General features: G+C 57.8%; 2 protein-coding genes across 4 annotated transcripts in view; both read left to right on the plus strand.

Annotated features, from left to right (window-relative positions):
• The window catches only part of ME3 (malic enzyme 3), a 128,474-nt gene extending 122,245 nt beyond the window's left edge, over nt 1-6,229 (plus strand). For all 3 annotated transcript variants that reach the window (XM_030043106.2, XM_030043107.2, XM_041118556.1), the window contains exons 8-14: nt 581-678; nt 1,886-1,999; nt 2,648-2,753; nt 3,358-3,500; nt 4,419-4,592; nt 5,023-5,121; nt 5,954-6,229. In XM_030043106.2, coding sequence (XP_029898966.1) covers nt 581-678; nt 1,886-1,999; nt 2,648-2,753; nt 3,358-3,500; nt 4,419-4,592; nt 5,023-5,121; nt 5,954-6,115 — 896 coding nt within the window. In that variant the 3' untranslated portion in view covers nt 6,116-6,229. The remainder of the gene's footprint in view (nt 1-580; nt 679-1,885; nt 2,000-2,647; nt 2,754-3,357; nt 3,501-4,418; nt 4,593-5,022; nt 5,122-5,953) is intronic.
• A 4,842-nt stretch (nt 6,230-11,071) lies between these two features.
• Nucleotides 11,072-16,848, plus strand: CCDC81 (coiled-coil domain containing 81). The gene is made up of 11 exons (XM_041118592.1): nt 11,072-11,147; nt 11,311-11,372; nt 11,876-12,032; nt 12,572-12,828; nt 13,156-13,241; nt 13,568-13,692; nt 14,272-14,392; nt 14,906-15,026; nt 15,122-15,268; nt 16,057-16,493; nt 16,785-16,848. The coding sequence occupies exons 1-11, from the start codon at nt 11,072-11,074 to the stop codon at nt 16,846-16,848; spliced, it is 1,653 nt and encodes a 550-aa protein (XP_040974526.1).
• The last annotated feature ends 445 nt before the right edge of the window (nt 16,849-17,293 follow it).

The following is a 17,293-nucleotide window of genomic DNA, read 5'->3' on the forward strand; positions in this document are numbered from 1 at the left end:
TGGAAAGCTGTACATATCACGGTGACTGTAACAGCAGGACTCTGCTCTCCATTTACTGGATTCTTTCTCACTAATCCGGGACCAACTCATATTCTCATTGACACCTTAATGCTTGGCAGTGAAGCATGATGGCTCTGTGTCAGTGTATCACAGTATCAGGGAAGTGGAAAAAGAGAAGGTGGTGCTGGGCTGTGAAGGTAAATGAGGAGAAGAGGATGGTAATTCTGTGATCACAGAGGATTTTGTGACAAGGGTGCCCAAGTTCAGACCACCACTCTGCTACGGATGTCTTATGTGACCTTAGACAAGTCACATGCATCTTAAACCCTTGGGAGTTAAGTATTAACTTCTTTTGGCATTCTAGGATTCGGTGTCCCTCTGACTATATAGAGGGAAATTGGTGTTCTCCTGCCTTGCAGGGGTCTTCTGAGGATTAATATTTCAGAGTAGTGAAGGCACTCTGAGCCTTTAGTGACAGGATCTAAGAATGGTTCCTACCACAAGGTTTCTAACAGCGTATCAGTAGGATAGACAATCCTTTTGCCGAGATGTCCATCTCATGGTGTTTCTCTCTTTTCAGGTACTGCGTCTGTTGCAGTTGCTGGCATCTTTGCAGCCTTAAGGATCACAAAGAACAAGCTCTCTGACCATAAGTTTGTTTTCCAGGGAGCTGGAGAGGTAAGAATGTTCTTGAGTTTGTTCCTAAATATGGTCTAAATTCAAATTTAGAGAGAGAAAAGTCAACCATGAAACTGCCTGCAAGGCTTGGCTTCATGAAAACAAAGCACAGAAGCAGGTTCCTTGTTACTGGGCAGGAGTGGGCCCCATGGGCGGATCTTGCTGCTGCATGGAAGTTGCCAACAATCTTTCGGTGACTTCTTGGCCCATGAGTCCTGGGCAGACTTCCTGGATGCTATGAGGCTGCCCATGTGTCAGTGGGGCTTTAAGTACCTTGAGGGAAGTCCCTTATGAGGCAGGGTGCTGCAGGAACATTAAAGAGGCTGGTTTGAGTCCTCAGGGCTGGTATTTAGGGTAAACCAGAGCCTCTTTAGCAATAGAGTCAAAAGGACTCAGACTCAAAGAACTTTAAAAACATAACCTCACTTTTTGGAGTCAGTCATTGCCCCCATGGCAGAAGTCAGGTAGTCTGTATGGCACCTTCCTCAAAGAGACAGGGGGGAAAAACAGTTTCTAAAGCCTGGACTGTGGACTAAAGGTGTTGGTCCAGGTCCTGGCTCAGCTCTCGCCCACCTGTTGGACTTTGGGAAGGTCTGTTACTCACTGTTTGTCTATCCTTCTGTGAAACAAAGATTGTTCTCTTTCTCTACCGCTCCTGGCAGACACGTCTGTGCTGGCCACCGTCTCTGTGGCACAGAGACCCTCCTGCCTTGTTAGTCCCCACCTGGGCAGGAGGGCCAGGCACAGCTGTAGGACCACTAACACACACAGCATGTCCAGGGCTGCTTCCTCAGGCAGGAATGGGAGAAGAGGACTTTCCTCTTGGCAGTACTTCATATGCAGCAATCCTACTTCGCTTTGAGCTCCTCTGTACTGGCATCATCACCAAAGTTTGTTCAGTGTCTGCCCCTTTTCTTCCCCTGCAGCAGCTAGTTTAAATGATGGAGACAGCCTCTACTCGTCAAGCCTCTACCAGCACCTCCACTGCTCCAGCCTCACAGGCAGCCTGCTCTGCTGGACGATTGGGGTTTTTTTTATTTATGGCAGCAACTACAATGCTAAAATCAGCCCCATGCCTGTGCCACCATGGAACATAAAGCCTCCTTGCTTTGTGTGGTGCTGAGGCATGACCCAACATATCTCTAATTTAAAATCTCCCCCAAAAGATGGTGATATCCCAATGAAGTGTTTATATACTGTGTTCCAGGCTGCAATGGGCATAGCTCATCTCATCCTCATGGCCATGGAAAAGGAAGGAATTTCACGAGAGGATGCCATCAAAAAAATTTGGATGGTGGACTCCAAGGGACTGATTGTGAAGGTAAATTTGTCTCCAGACCTGAGCTTCAGTTGCCGTCCACCTCCTGCAAGCTAGAGAGAGGCCAGAGCAGGCAGATACGTTGTACTCCTGCTCAGCGCTGGAGTTAAGGGCTGCAGTTTTATCGGTGTCAGCAGAGCTGTTCCTGCTTTCAGAGGACTAGGTCCTCTGAAACAACACTGTACCAACAGCACTGGCTGCCCTGAAGGGAACACTTTGGGCTGGGCCTCTAAAGAGGTAGCATACACTGCTGGCCATGGTCTCAAGCAGTGCTGGAAGTCTTGCATGTCATATGGGGTACTACAACAGCAACATTGTGCCCTGCTTGGTGACCCAGCCTGGCCCAGCTCTACTCTGCCCTCCCTGGGTCCTCCAGGCCTCTGCCCTTGTCCCTTGACTTGAGGAGACTTGTGCTACATGTACAACTTCTTTGCCCTGGCAGCCGGATCCTTCTTACATACAATCAATGTATTTTGGAGGGTGAGAGGAGCCCCATGTGACATTACACCAACAGCTCAATGCCTGACTGGCTGCTCTGTGGAATCTGGTTTAGGTGGAGGGCCAAGAGATGAAACAAACTGATGAGTTACTACATTATGTCTCCACCTTTTGCCAACAGACCAAAGTCTGACGACTCCTTTTTCCTCACAGGGCAGGAGCCACCTGAACCATGAGAAAGAAATGTTTGCCCAGGACCACCCCAGTGTGAACACGCTGGAAGAGGTTGTGCAGAAAGTGAAGCCTACAGCAATTATAGGTGGAGTTCCCTTAGCACAACCTTTTCACATCAATTCAATTCTTAGGAGAGTTTCTGTCTTTCTTCCAGGGCCTTCTTTTGTTCTCCCAGTCAAAACGAAATGAGCTTTTTTTACCTCCATTTTGTCAGTTGAGTTCTCCCCATCCTTTCCCCTTCAACTGTGGGGCACAGGCTTCCTCTCTTTTGGAGCTGTAGGAGTCCTCCCAGACAGGGCTGCAGAGGGGGGCACCGAGGGATGCAGGATCTGGGGCTCTCGGCACCAAGCTTGGCCCTGGCAGGCTGGGCAGGACAAGGATGACAACAGGCAGCTTGTGCAGGTTTGGGGAGACAAAAGTGCTGAGCCTTTGGGAGGCAAAGTGCTGCAGCCAGACTGGACTAAACATTGATCCCCACTCTGCCCAGAGGAGCAGAGGGCTTTATTTTGAGACAGGCTTTTAATCTCGCCGTAATACGAGAAAGAAACATTCCCACCTGCATCTCCAGAGGTGGAGCCTGTTCCCTCCCACAGTTAGTTTACCCATAGAGGCGTTCAGGAGGGATCAGCCCAATGCACTGAAGTCAGATAGTCGGAAAGCACCAGCTCACTCTGCTGTTGTTGTTTTAGGTGTCGCAGCCGTTGCAGGAGCTTTCACTGAGAAGATTTTGAAGGACATGGCAGCCTTCAATGAGAGGCCCATTGTGTTTGCCCTGAGCAACCCCACAAGTAAAGCGGAGTGCACAGCGGAGCAGTGCTACCGCCTCACCGAGGTACTGGAGCTCAGCGTGGGGAAGCTGGGTGCTCCGGGTACGCTGTGGCCATGACTGTACCGAGGAAACCACAGTGGTGCATGGTGGGCGGACAAGTGACAGTGGGCATAAGTTGAAATAAAAGAGGTTCAGGCTGGTCAGAAAGAAAAACTTTCACACTGTGAGGAGAGTCAGGAGGTGGAAGAGGGGCCCAGATTGCTCATGCAGTCTCTGTCCTTGCAAGTTTTCAAGTCGAGGCTGGATAAAGCGCTGAGTAGCCTGGTCTGATTTCATAGCTGACCTTGCTGTGAGCAGGAGTTTGGGTCCCTACCAGCCTGAATTACTTTGTAATCCTCTAAAGAAAGCATTTGCCTCCTTGACCCATAGCTGTCTGAGATGTCCCATCCTCCCAGGTTACTGTCCCCTGTGTTTTGCCAACCTAGTTGTTTATGTAACGGTTTCATCACCCAACTTGGACCCAATGTCACTGAAGAATTACTGTCATGTGGATTGACCTGGCGTCAGAGAGGAGGCCTTGTCTCACTCTCCCCTTTGCGCTCCCCACCACCTGCTGCTAGCTAGAGCAATCACACAGCCCCCAGACCTTTATCCCACAGGAGTCTCCCTTCACGCTCCATAGATGGTTAATAGAGAGGAGGAGAGACTCCTTCTCAGCAAGTTCAGAGCACTTGCAGTTGGGCAGTGCAAACACCCACTCAGTGCTCAGTGCCCCTGTCCATGGCCCTGTTCGTAGCTCTGGGGACCAGGCCCTCCAGAAGCATCAACTGGAGATGGCTCTGGTGGAGATGCCTCTCACTGACTGGCTGGAGATTTGTCCACTTGGTCACCGGAGCCCCCTGAGCACTGATCATGGCGAGCAGCAGAAATGTAAGACTTCTCTTCTGAATTTGGATGCCTCTTTCTCTCAATTTTGATCAGGGCCGAGGAATATTTGCAAGTGGGAGTCCATTCTCAAAGGTGACCCTGCCCAACGGACAGACCTTCTTCCCTGGCCAAGGAAACAACGCCTATGTCTTCCCAGGAGTGGCACTGGGAGTCATTGCCTGCGGAGTCCGGCACATCTCTGATGATATCTTCCTCATCACAGCAGAGGTTTCCAACTGGCATTTAACTAATATTTTTTTAAGAAACAATAAGAGGCACATGCACCTACTTCAGGTGTTTTCAAGAACCTGGCCTGGGGCAATGCGTTAAGTGGAAGTGGCACAGCCTCAGCAAAAAGCTGCAGCCCTTTCCAGTCTCAGGGAAAGCTCACGCTTCCATTGCACCTACGGAGGTGCAGGAGCCATGACAGGGTTCTCCTCATTCTCCACAACTGCTTCCCTGGCACAGCACTTCCACCATTCTGGCTCCAGTTCTGAGTCTGTAATGAAATATATGCACACATGTATTTCAAATAGTTCAGCAGTTCCCATTGAGAACTAGTCCCAGCTCTGCCACTGCTAAGGTTTCAGCCACACATCATGTAATGCTAGTGAATGTGGTACGTGCTTGAGACCATCCGCCTTTCTCTTCTTTCTAGTCTATTGCTGCCGAGGTGACAGAGCAGAATCTTGCAGAAGGAAGACTCTATCCGCCCTTGGACAGCATCAGAGAGGTGTCTCTCAAAATCGCTGTGAAAGTGAGTATTTCCACTTTTATTTCCACTTTCTGTGGTAGGGAGGGCAGGAATTGCCCTGGCATCATTTTTGCTTTGTGTTTTTTTAATTCAACTTATTCTACAGCCTAAAGCAATGATTCTCAGGAATGCTTCCAGGTAGAATTGCTGCTTTGATTTCTCCCATCATTAAAGCCCAAATGTGAAAAATACCTTCCGATTCCGGGTGCCTCACAGCTCACAAAGCTCTGCTTTATTGCTTGGAGCTGTGAGTGTTCAGCACTTCAAAAAATCAGGTTTAGGGTCAAATTCAAACATGACACAAGTTGCCAAAAGATTTTAGGTTCCAAATTGCTATTTTGGAACCTCTCGTCCTGTATTGGATAGGGGCCTAAATACCTAAATACTATTCCAGATCTGGGCTTGTTGTCTAATTGTGGGATTGGTGCCCTGTATACATCAAATTTGTAATTCCTGGTCAGGGGACACCCACCGAGAATCACATTGGCCTGCTAGGAATTACTGACAGATGCACAGTGTAGCTGAGGAGCTTAAGGGTGTGAGCGGAGGTGGTTAAAGGGCTGCTCTCCTTCTTTAATTGCACATTCCAACCATTTTGCCAGGGCAGGGGTGTGCATTTCTAAGCAGCCAGTAATTGCAGGCAGCTTGGATTCCCTCACCCAAGGGATGAAGCGCAGCCGACTCACAGACTTGCACAAGAGAAAAAAGAAAAAAAGGACACAATTTTGAGGGGAGGAAAGAGGGAAAATACAGCCAGGGCCAAACTGCAGTTTGTTTCAAGTTCATAACGTGCCAACGTTGTTTCATCAGTTCATTTTGCTTATCTTTTTTGCAGATTGTTGACTGGGCCTACAAGCATGGTCTTGCTTCTTGGTACCCCGAGCCAGCAGACAAGGAAACCTTTGTGAAACGGCTTGTTTACAGTCCTGATTATGATTCGTTTGTTATTGATGATTACAGGTGGCCCCCCGCAGCCATGCAAACACAAGATGTATAAGTTTTTGTGAGAACTGTTTTCTCATTTTTACCATCAGTTCCCATGGTTCATATCACTGCTGATATAAATGCACCTCCAGGCTTGCAGAATGGTAAAAGTAAATGAATCCAAGTAGTTTTTTTACTTGCCGCTGCTTTTTCTCTGTGGGAGCGTATCAGTAGGGAATAAAACAGAGTCCAAGCTGGGCAGTCAGTACTCCAAGGAAAGAGAAAGACTATGGCTGCAGCCCATCCCAGTCAACCAGTACTGCATGTTGCTGCCTGCTTAACGTACTGCCCAGCTCTCAGCTCAGCTGCCTTGGGAGAAGCTACCTGGGCCACCGCGGAAGCAAAGAGTCCCATTCCTAGGGGGAGTGCCCGTGGGAAGCTCAGAGCCCCGCTTCCGTGGTAGCAGCCGTGTGCGTGATCATCCCTCACACACAACAGTCACACTTTGCCCGTGGCTCTCTGGATATGATGGGAAGTGTGTGCATTGCCCTGGGAGAGGTGCACACTTGGGCAGCACTACCCTTTCCTGCTTCGAAAGTCCCCAACGTCTGCGGAGTCTCATCCAACCCAAGCTGGTGCCCGGGCCACACAGCCTGGTGCTGTCCTATGCCCCACACCCTTGGAAACAAACCCCAAAACCTCCCTCAGCCCCATGGGGACAACAGACTCCCTCCCCTCTGCAGTCCAGGCTGCTCTCCAAGGGAACAGGAGGGAAGGGACACACAGCGGGGAGCCGAGCTGGAGACCAGGGCACCCCCAAACCCACACGCGTCCGCCCCACTGCATCACTGCATCTTCTGCTGGGCGCTGCCTGTTAAACTCCTGCGGGGCTCGCTCTGCCCGGACAGGAGGCAAAGCGACTCCCTCCAGCTGAGGCCCGCTCCCCGGAAGGCGGCGGGAGCCGCGGGACGCCGAGGCCTTCGGCACGACGACGGCTCTCGTCCCGGGGCCGGGGCGAGCCCGCTCCACGGCGGCGCCCGTCCACGCCCCGGGGTCCCCGCGTCAGCCGAACCGCCCCGACCCCGGCACGAGGGCACCACCTTCCCCAGGCGGCTGGCGCGGCCCGGGCTGCCAACCGGCCCCGAGGACGCGCTCGCTGCCTCGCTCTCCGGGAACGAGCCGGCGGCCGCTGCCCTCACCCCTCACACCAGCTGCCCGTCCCTCCTTCCCTCAGCTCCCTCCGCCTCTGCCCCGGCCAGCCCCAGCGCCGCCCCCGGCGGGGACGGCCCGCCAATCATGCGCCCCGGGGGGGACGGCCCACCAATCACGCGCCCCTGGCGGGGGACTGCCCGCCAATCACGCCGCTGCCAAGCCGGCAGGCTGCTGCCCGCCCGCGGCTGGGTCTCGGAGCCCCGGAAGGTTCCAGAAGGCGCGGCGGGGCCCGGGGCGGGGGGCGCTGGCCCCCACCTGAGGGGGTCCCAGCGGCAGCCTGCCCACCGGCGTGAACCCGGGCACGCGGAGGGAGCCTTGGCCGCAAGCCGTGCTCCCCGGGGGACGCAGCCGAGGGGAGCCCCCCCGCCCTCCGTCAGCCCTCCGTTCTTGTAGCGGCGCTGGGTTTCATCAGATAGGGTCCGTGTCCCGCAGAGTCGGGACGGACGGGCGGTCGCAGCGGAAGGGACCTTACGGCGAGGGGGACTGACCGAAGGCAGCGGTCTCCGAGAGCGTTGGCAAAAGAGCGGGGAAGAAGGCGAGCGTGCGAGAGCGGGGCGATACGCGCGGTGACGGCACGGGTCCGCACCAGGTGCCTTCCCGGCCCTCGTGCGTCCCGCTCAGACGAGGGTCCTCCGTCGGGGCGCTGGCTCGGGAAGCTGCCCGTGCCGCCCTTCTCTGTCCCCGGAGGAATCCCAAGAAGGCCAACTGCATCCTGGCCTGTATCAGAAATAGTGTGGCCAGCAGGAACAGGGAGGTGGTTGTTCCCCTGTACTCGGCACTGGTGAGGCCGCACCTCGAGTACCGTGTTCAGTTTTGGGCCCCTCGCTCCAGGAAAGACATTGAGTTGCTGGAGCGTGTTCAGAGGAGGGCAACCAAGTTGGTGAGGGGCCTGGAGCACAAGTCTTATGAGGAGCGGCTGAGAGAACTGGGGCTGTCCAGTCTAGAAAAGAGGAGGCTGAGGGGGGACCTTATCGCTCTCTACAACTACCTGAAGGGAAGTTGTAGCGAGGTGGGTGCTGGTCTCTTCTGTCAGGTGGCTGGAGATGATAGGACAAGAGGAAATGGCCTCAAGTTGAGGCAAGGGAGATTTAGGTTAGATATTAGGAAAAATTTCTTTACTGGGAGGGTTGTCACACATTGGAATAGGCTGCCCAGTGAAGTGGTTGAGTCCCCATCCCTGGAGGTATTCAAAAAGCGAGTGGACAGGGTACTCCATAACAGTTTAGTGGGCATGGATGACGATGGTTGGACTCGATGATATTGAAGGTCTTTTCCAAAGTAAATGTTTCTATGATTCTACTCCTCCAAGCACACCTTTGAAGAGGCCACGGTGTGCTGTCCTGCTCTTTGCAGTCCCCCACGCCATCCCACAAGTACTTGTATGGAATGAAGCCAATCGTGGGAAGCACCATGGCATAAATATTTACTTGAATGGCCTCTTCTTCTCTAAAGGAAGCCCAGGGGTAACAAGGGCTGGGGCTTCTTTTTGTGTGCAAGGATGGCACTGGGGGTGTCATTCCCACCCTGCCCCTGCCCAACAATCCTCTCGGCCAAGCTACACTGACAGCCTCGATGGAAAAGGCGAATGCAGTGGGTTAACCCTGGCTAGCTGCCAGGTGCCCACCAAGCCGCCCTACCACTCCCCCTCCTCAAAAGGACAGCGGGGAGAAGAGTACGATCAAAGGCTTGTGAATTAAGGACAGGGAGCTCACTCAGCAATTACCATCACGGGCAAAACAGACTCGACTTGGGGAAATGAATTTAATTTATTGCCAGTTAATAAGAGAGTAGGATAACAAGAAATAAGAACAAATCTAAAAGCACCTTCCCCCCACCCTTCCTCTCATCCCGGGCTCAACTTCACTCCCGACTTCTCTACCTTCTCCACCCCGAGCAGCACAGGGAGGTGGGGAATGGGGGTCGCAATCAGTTCAAAACACCTCATCTCTGCCGCTCCTCCCTTCTCCCTCTCTTCCTTTGCTCCAGCATGTGGTCCTTCCCACGGGAGACAGTCCTTCTCAAACTTCTCCAATGCGGGTCCTTCCCACGGGCCGCAGTTCTTCAGGAACTGCTCTGGCGTGGGTCCCTTCCATGGGGTGCAGTCCTTCAGGAGCGGACTGCTCCAGCGTGGATCCCCTGTGGGGCCATGGGTCCTGACAGAAAATGTGCTCCCTTGTCTCTTCTGACTGCTGCTGTGCAGTTTTCACCTCTTCTTGAGCATGTTATCACAGAGGAGCTACCAACGTTGCTGGTGGGCTCAGTTTTGGCCAGCGGGGGGGTCCGTCTTGGGCCTGGCTGGAACTGTCTTTGTTTGACATGGGGCAGCTTTTGGCACCTTCTCATAGAATGCCTGCAGCCCGACTCTTGCCAAAACCTTGCCACACAAACCTAATACAGTGAGCTTGGAGGCTTCTACCTCTTCCCCACTCTGTCCTGTGCTAAGCACCTCTTTGTGCGGGCTCTCTTCTCCCCAGGCTGCTCACTGACCCCTCCCTGTAGCCTGGCATTGCTCCTCCAGTTGGTTCTCTTGGCCAAGGGCAGAAAGGGCTTGGGGCTTTAGGGAGAGAGAAGGCTTTTTTTTTCAAGGAAAAGCTGTCTTTGTGGCAGGCACAAGCGAAGCACCAATGGCAGAACTTCTTCCTACAGTAGATCGCTTTCTCTCTTGCCCTCTCTCCCAACAAGAATCCCCCTTAGGAACCTAGGACAGCATTTTGGACCAGCCAGCGGTGTCTCATGGAGGGGGCAGGAGAGAAGGGATGGCCACCCCCCGGCGCCTGCCCTGTGGAGTGTCAGTGTTGGTCTCTGTCCCGAGGGGAAGGCCTGCAGCTGAGCACCCGCGGCAGGAGGCCACAGCTGAGCAGCACAGCTCGGGGCTACCGCCGTGTGCCACGCACCGTTCTCCAGCAGCCATGCCTTCTGCTGCACGCACGGGTAACCTTGTGGTGAGCGCAAGCTGAGGAGGAGACGACTCCTGTTGCGTGTCCGCAGACCGCTGCCAGCATGGGAGGGCAGCTCCTGCGGGATGCCAGAAGGACAGCAAGAGCCAGAGCCCAGGCGGAGACCTGTGCCTGAGGCGGACGTAAGGGAGCCGGAAAGGCACCTCCTACGTCTCTGTGTCATTAGTGTTCATATTTCATGAACACCGGGGAGCAGCAGAAGAGAAGTGTCTCTGGGCTGATTTCGAGGCTCACACGGAACAGCTTGAGAGGGACAGAGCCCAGGCATGGGAGACACTTTTAGACATCTCCCACAACAGCCGTTGCCTCCTCCAGGGGAGCCGGGGGCTGAAGGTACCCAGGTCCCAGGATTAATCGTTGTCCTCAGAGAGCCAGGCAGGGGCTGCCATCTCTCTGGCTGGCCTCGTCCCTGCAAGGCGTGACAGATATCACATAAAGCCAGAGGATAAAAAGAGGCTCCTCTGTGGCAAGGGCAGGGCTTGATCCTCCCTCTCCTGGAGTCTGGCAGCCCAGGAATTAGGGGCTGCCCTGGGGGTGGGTTGGCCCCAGGGGAGAGATGATCAGTCACTTGAACCCAAACGCCCTGGAGGGGCCGAGCTGCTGGTGCGTGACGTGCCCCCCGCTTGTGACACGCGCAGTGAGGTGGCGATGGGGCCGGTTGTGACCTAGAGACACCTCCCGCTGACCAGCGCTGCTGCCCGCGCCAGCCCACACTCGGCTGCGAGGCCTTCAGGAGCAAGGTGCTGGCTGCTGCTTTGCTCGCGAGGAGACACCTCACCGCGAGGAGCAGAAGGCAACTGGAGGCGGCGAACCGGTGTGGGACGGCTGCTTGGTGAAGGACGGAGGAGGGCCGGAGCCAGATGGAGGCCAGGAGCGCTCCCATCCTGTGTCGTGGCCGCCTCATGATTCCAACCCTCATGAACCTCTCGGAGGATGGTGAGGCCATCGGGCGCTGTCTGATGAGCGCTGCTGTAGGGGGGGGCTCCCCTCTGGTGCTGGAGTTCATCCTGGGGAGGGTGTATCCCAGGACACTGGCACCCGCCGCCTCTGTGCCTTGGGCTGACGTGGAGCATGAACCTCCCATTCTCTTGCTTTCCAGAGATTGTGAGAATTTGGAATGGCGTATCCCAGTACATCCTCCGGCAGCTTGCGCTGAACAAGGTGGGCTTTGCCATCTCCTCATCCCCTCCTACCCTGCCCGTTCCAGGAGTCCTCAACTTGCAAGCCACCTGCTAAAGCACAAGAAACATCCCGGAGGTACCCTGCTGATCACAGGCGTGCCACTGGCCCCGCTGCTCTGACGCGCAGGACAACAAGAAGAGCCCAGCTGCAGCAGAAGGAACCGATCCAAACTGCCTGCAGCTTGCTCATTGCCCACTGCCAGCGTGGGCAGCCCAGCATTCAGCCTGAGCCATTTCTCCAGGCTTTCCCTACTTGCTGGAAAGCCCCTGGGGGGTCCTCCCTAGCCGAGGGCGTTTCTCTGCTCTGGAGCATTTCTTGAGGGAGGTGAAAGAGGGTGAGACCATCTCCAAAGCTTGTCAGGCTGCTGCCATCCGGCCCCTTCCCCATAAGCCGAGGCGCAACAGCCCATCGCCTTGCTCGCAGAGGCCGTGTCCCATTGCAGAAATCCTGAGCCCTGTTCCTCCTTTTGTCTCTCTTTTCAGGGCGTCACAATACCTGGACTGGGCACCTTCTGCCTTATTAAACACTATTTGTCCACGGGGGCCTCTGATCTCCTCCACACGCTGAAGCCCATCTTCCAGCTGTCGGAGAACTTTGCATGGGTTCACGGGCTCCAATACGAGAAAGAAACTCTTCCTGGTAAGCAGGCGGATGAACGGGATGGCCTCCCCTTGTGAGGCCGTCGGGGTGCCTGCGGAACCGCTGCTGCCGGGGGACTGAGAGGAGCCTAGGGCTCCTTGAGAAAGGCCTGAGATCAGCCCGAGCTCCTCACGAGCAAAGACAGCCCCCCGCCTTCCGCCGGCTGCCAAGCCGCAGCTCCTGAAAAGGTCCCCCTCTGCACTGTTTGCGCCCCGATGGCTGCATTGACCGTCATTTCCGCTCAAGGCAGCTGGCACAGCTGCAGGTGCCGGCGGGCAGCAGGGAGGATGTGGTGTGGCGCGAGCGGTGTGGGGCACCAGGCCCTCGGACCTCTGTGTTTTCAGGGAGTCTCTTCTCTCCAGTGTTGCCTCTCAGCCCGGAGAGTGCTTTGAGCTGGGGACGGGAACGGGCTACAAACATCTCGCTTTTGGGCGGCACCGGAGGACTATTCTAGAGAAGCTCTGTAGCACAGCTTTGCGCCTACTTGACTGTCCTCCACTCCAGCAAAGCTACTTTGCTCCTCGCTTGTGTTTTCCTAGGTGCTCTTTCCATTGTTCTGTTGAATTACACCTCGGTATCCTTGGACACCCGCATTCCTCGGGACACGGTGCAGCGCTGCGTTGAAGAGACCCTGCTTTTTCTGTCTTACACCCTGGCAAAGAAGCAGGATGTGGACTTCATCTTCAAGGACATGGGCTGCCTGCGCTTCCGGAAGAACAAAGTCAAAATGCAATTTTCGGCAGACTTTGTTTGCAGCCTGGAGAGCACCGGCCGCCTGCTGAAATCTCTCCTCGGCGTGAGTGTCTCGCTCCGCCAGCACTGCCGTGGGTTCTTGGGAAACGCCCTGAAAGGCCGCTGGCAGTGGCTTCTCCTGTGGGTCTGACTCGTCTCCTGCTTGAGACGGCTGCCTCTTGCCCTTGCACAAAGCCAGGCGGCGTTTTATGACTGGGGTGCGGGCGCTCGCTGTGCAGCTCCTGCTTCCAGTAAGGAGGGCTTAACGCTGAGGACGGGGAGCTCTGCCAGAGGGCAGCTTTCTGCCTTAGCGGCCCAAAGGCCGGCTGCCTCGGTTGGCAACGGGCTCCTTTCCTGGCAATGGTCTCACGCGGGGCTGTCTCTCCCGCAGAGCTCAAGCATGACGGGTTCGGCCGTATCGGGCAGAAAGGACGCCCTTTCCCAGACGGCTTCTGGCCATGTCGTCGTGTTTCCCAAGTGAGTACGGTTGCTTCTGCAGCCCTTGGCCGCTGACCACGTCGGCAGCTTCTCAGCTTCTCTTGGGTCGGCCGGTAGTGCCAGGGCTTGCCCGCTGCTCGGGAAGGAGCCGGAGGGAGACCTTTCCCAAGGCCTGGATCCCCCATTACTCCACGCTTGCTCCTGCTTATCTTGGAAGATGGGTGGATTCACAGCGCTAGTGACTAACCCATGGGCTAGTGGTTGCCCCTTCTGTGCCAACCCACAGCAAGCAAGGTGGCACCAAGCCCTGCAGCCCTGGGAGGTGGCACCCTGGACTCAGCCTGCCGTTGTCGTCTCGCTTCCAGGATCGGGCTCTATGTAGCACCTGGAAGAGCTGCTGGGGAAGGGGCTCTTCAGACTCCCAAGGGGCAGGCAGAGAAGAAGAAGAAGAAGGGAGAAGCGAGGAGGGAGGAAGAGGCTAAGCGAACAGGTACTGTGAGAGCGGTGGCTCCTGCGAGACCTCTCTACCCTCCCCTGTTGCGCCTTCTGCTAAGGGCAAGGGGTTCAGAGCCACGGCCAAAAGGCTGTACTTGGTACAGGAGGACGCCCTCCTGTGACTCCGATTCCTGTGACCGTAGCCCTGCAGGCCCTTGGTAGGGACCAAGATGGCAGGGCAGCCCAGCGCTTCCAGCTGCATTCGATACTGCTTAGGCCCCTTCCGCACTGGGCTCCCGTAGCTCCGGTCTGCTGACAACTCCCCCGTGGGCTGGATGTGCCCAAAGGGACACTCCGGGGCCACGATGGCAGCGGAGAGGCCCGAGGCTCGCCTCCCCGCCTGTGAAATGCAGGGAGAAAGGAAGACCAGCGGGAGCACTGTCAGGCCACATCAGTGACAGTCTGGGCAAGGTTCCGAGGGAGAAAGCCCCAGGCTCAGATTGGTGTCCAGGAGCGTCCCCGTCCCTCTCTGCCAGCCCCCTTCCCCACCGGCACGCAGAGAGGCTTGGTCCCTGCCTGGTCACAGGGTCACCAAGGGGCTGCTCTGAAGAGCCTTTTTGTCACCTTCTTACAGGGCCTTTCACCGAGAAGCGCCAGCTGCTCTCGCGCGAACGTCTCTCTCCGGCCAGACTGCCTCGGGTGACGGTCGAAGGAGACCTGGGCGAGGCTGCCGGGGCAAAAGAGCCTTCCCTCCGGTGAGGCTGGTGGGGAGGTGGAGGAGGCAACCCCAGGGCTCTGCTCCTTGGGGCAGCGAGAGCCTGCCTTTGGTCAGAGGGTCTTGGTGACCTCCAAACCCATCGCGACACGTGTCCTGGCAAACTGCCCTCTCCTTGCGGGGCAGTGAGCAGAAAGCAGGTTTTAGCAGGGGCTGCTCTCCTGCCCCCGCTGCCAGCGTGCAGCCCTGTTGGGACCTGCCTGCAGACGCTCACAGCAGAAGGCTACGGTTGACTTCTCTCATTCTGCGTAGCTGCAAGGGAGCCTCTTCTTTTGGTCAGAGGAGGGCAGGGCTCGGGGGCTGGCAAGGGAGAGGGTTCCTCTGGACGGGGTCTGCGCGTGGGCACCTCAGCTCTGCTTCTGGGGGCTGCCGCCGCAGCTCGGGTCGCAGCTTCTCCTTGGGACAGAGCAGAGATGAGGGACGGTCCATGCGTGCGGCAGCGCGCTGGCGAGCACAAGCCATAGCCGAAACTCCCCCTCTCGCGTGCTTGCAGACTGCCGGCAGTGCGCGAGGAGAGCTCTTCAAGGAAGGGAGACGGGAAGAGCAAGCGGTCTGCTACGGCCCGGCCCCAAAGTCGACCCCCCGTCTGTGAGGGTCACCGGAGAGCAGGACAGGTACCCCCTGCGGGCAGCATGCCTGCGTCATTCGACGCGTGCTGATTCTGGACATTTCCCTCATTGACGTCGCTCTCACCGTTGCGTGCCGGCAGGAAGTCTGCTACCTGTGTATGCAGCGGGATGAAAGGAATCTGCGGGCATCGCTGGCTGAGGAGCGGCTCCAGAGAGAAAGGGAGGAGGAGCGCAAGTGGGCAGAGTACCAGGCTCGCAGGGAGAGGAATGAGGCAGAGAGGGCCCGGGTATGTTTCAAGCACTCCAAAACCTAACCTTTCTCTGCCCACGGGGGGCCGTTGCAGACCCTTTTGCCCTCTCTGTGCTTGACCTGGAAGCTTCCCTCCGGGAGAAGGACCGGCACGTTCTGAGCCTCTCTCTCCTCCCTTGAGGATGAGGACTCCTTCCAAGGCCACCGCAGGGAAAGCCGCCTTCCCCTGGGCTTCAAGGCCAAGGGCTGACGCCTTTCCTGCTGAATTCCTTGGAGACAGAAGGCTGCAGGGGAAACTGTCCTGAGCTTGGGCAGGCCCCGCTGGGAGGCCTGCCGCGCCGGCGCGTGACAGCTCCTGGCTCTGCACCTCCACCTAAGACGCGTCCTGTGGATTTGCTTGCCCCGTAGCTGAAAACGCAGGCTGACACGCGGAAGCTGCTGGAAGAACGGCGCATCCTCCCTGCGGCTCGTGGAGCTGGCGAGGAAGGGGAAGGCTGGCGAGAACGCAGCAAGTTCGGTAGGCGCTTTTTCTGGGAGGGAAGACCGTGCCCACCCCCGGGAGCTTCCTTGCCAGAGCCGGGGCATTGTTTCCCCAAAGGCCACGGGCGAGGCAGAGCAGCGGCAGGAAGGGGCTCTCCCGCTCCCCGGGAGCCGTGGTGTGAAATGCCGTGAAACACACCCTCCTGGGGTGCCTGCTCGTGGAAGGGCAGCGAGCAGGGCGGTGGGCAGGGATGGTGGGTTACAAGCTGCAGGCAGCATGGCGTTTGCACTGGGAGCTCCTGCCGTGCCCAGCACAGTCCCCTCCCTGCCTTGTGCTGCCTGCAGGGAGCCGAGCGCGAGGTGCAGGGGCCACGGGGGGAGCGGGCCGGGCCCTGGCCCCGCTCTGAGGTGGCAGCGACGGCTGTGCTGAGCACACGGCTGCGCTCAGGACCTGCAGCCACACCAGCGGCGTCCCTGACTGGGGACGGTGCTCTAGCCTGGCTTCAGAACGGCCGGTGGGTGGCCAGGGGGCTGGATGACGGGCGAGGTCTTTGCCTCGCCGCCTCCCGCGGTGCTGCGGGTTGGAGTGGGCTCGGGCCGGGGTCCCATCTTCGTCTCATGCCAATGCAGGTGCCGCTGACGCCCAGAGGACGGCTCTCCGTAGGGGGTGGCGGGCCGGGCGCTCAGGTGGCACCGGTGGAGTGGAAGCAGCAGCAGCTTCTCATCCCTCACCCCCCGGAGAAGGCGGCAGAGGCAGCTGCTCCGGACGAGTCACTGAGCAGGTAAGCGTGTGCCAGCTCCCCCAAGGGCCCGTGCGAGCGAAGCGGCAGCGGGCCGTCTGAGGGACCCGGGCTGCAGGCTGTCTGCCCCTGGGCTTTGGTTCTCCGTCCGTCCCCTGGCTGCTGCTGGCAGGGAATGACGGGGAAGAGGCCCCGACTCCCGCCGTCCCCCTGCAGCCCAGCGGCCGGCCGCGGGCTCAGGCTCCCCCGGAGACCAAGGGGAAGGGGGCTGGGGGCAGGCGGAGGCGGGCAGCTCGACAGCCCAAGCGAGAGCGTCGTCCTCTGCTGCTGCAGCTGCCGTCCCGTGCGGGGCATCCGGGTGCGGAGGCTGCTGGAGAAGAGAAGGGAGGCCCCGTAGGAAGGCGGGCGCAAGAGCGGAGCTATGGAAGACCCGAGGGAGGCTGCAGAGGAGCTCCTGCTCTGGTAAGCCTCTCCTGCAACGGCCCGCGTCCCCCTGCCAGCAGCCCCTCGGGCAACCGGGGCCCCGGGCCCTCCACCAGACATCCCTCCCGCTCCAGGGCAAGCGGCCGGCTGCGCCGGCGAGGGCTCCGGCTGGCACCCGACGCCCGCGGGCGGCTCCGCGTCTCCGGCGGGAGCCGGTGCTGGGCTCCAGCTCCTCAGAGCCCGCAGCCCCTGCCTCCTCCCAGCCAGCCTCTGCAGCCACAGGTCTCTGCCCCGGCCTCGCACAGCGGCTCAGCCCGGCGGGTTCCCCGCCGCCGGCTGGGACGCGAGGGGCCTCCGCAGAGCCGCAGAGACCGTCAGCGGGCTTCGGGGCTCCCGCGGGCCAGGCGCGCGGCCAGGGG

Source organism: Aquila chrysaetos, chromosome 19, assembly GCF_900496995.4.
Source record: "Aquila chrysaetos chrysaetos chromosome 19, bAquChr1.4, whole genome shotgun sequence".
In the NCBI taxonomy this organism is placed as follows: domain Eukaryota; kingdom Metazoa; phylum Chordata; class Aves; order Accipitriformes; family Accipitridae; genus Aquila; species Aquila chrysaetos.

Bases quoted from the DNA above. Each gene is read 5' to 3' on its own strand.
- CCDC81 (XM_041118592.1), top strand. From the start codon at position 11,072: ATGGAGGCCAGGAGCGCTCCCATCCTGTGTCGTGGCCGCCTCATGATT. The intron at 15,027-15,121 runs GTACCCCCTGCG...GCGTGCCGGCAG, and splicing joins GTCACCGGAGAGCAGGACAG to GAAGTCTGCTACCTGTGTAT. The intron at 16,494-16,784 runs GTAAGCGTGTGC...CTGCTGCTGCAG, and splicing joins CCGGACGAGTCACTGAGCAG to CTGCCGTCCCGTGCGGGGCA.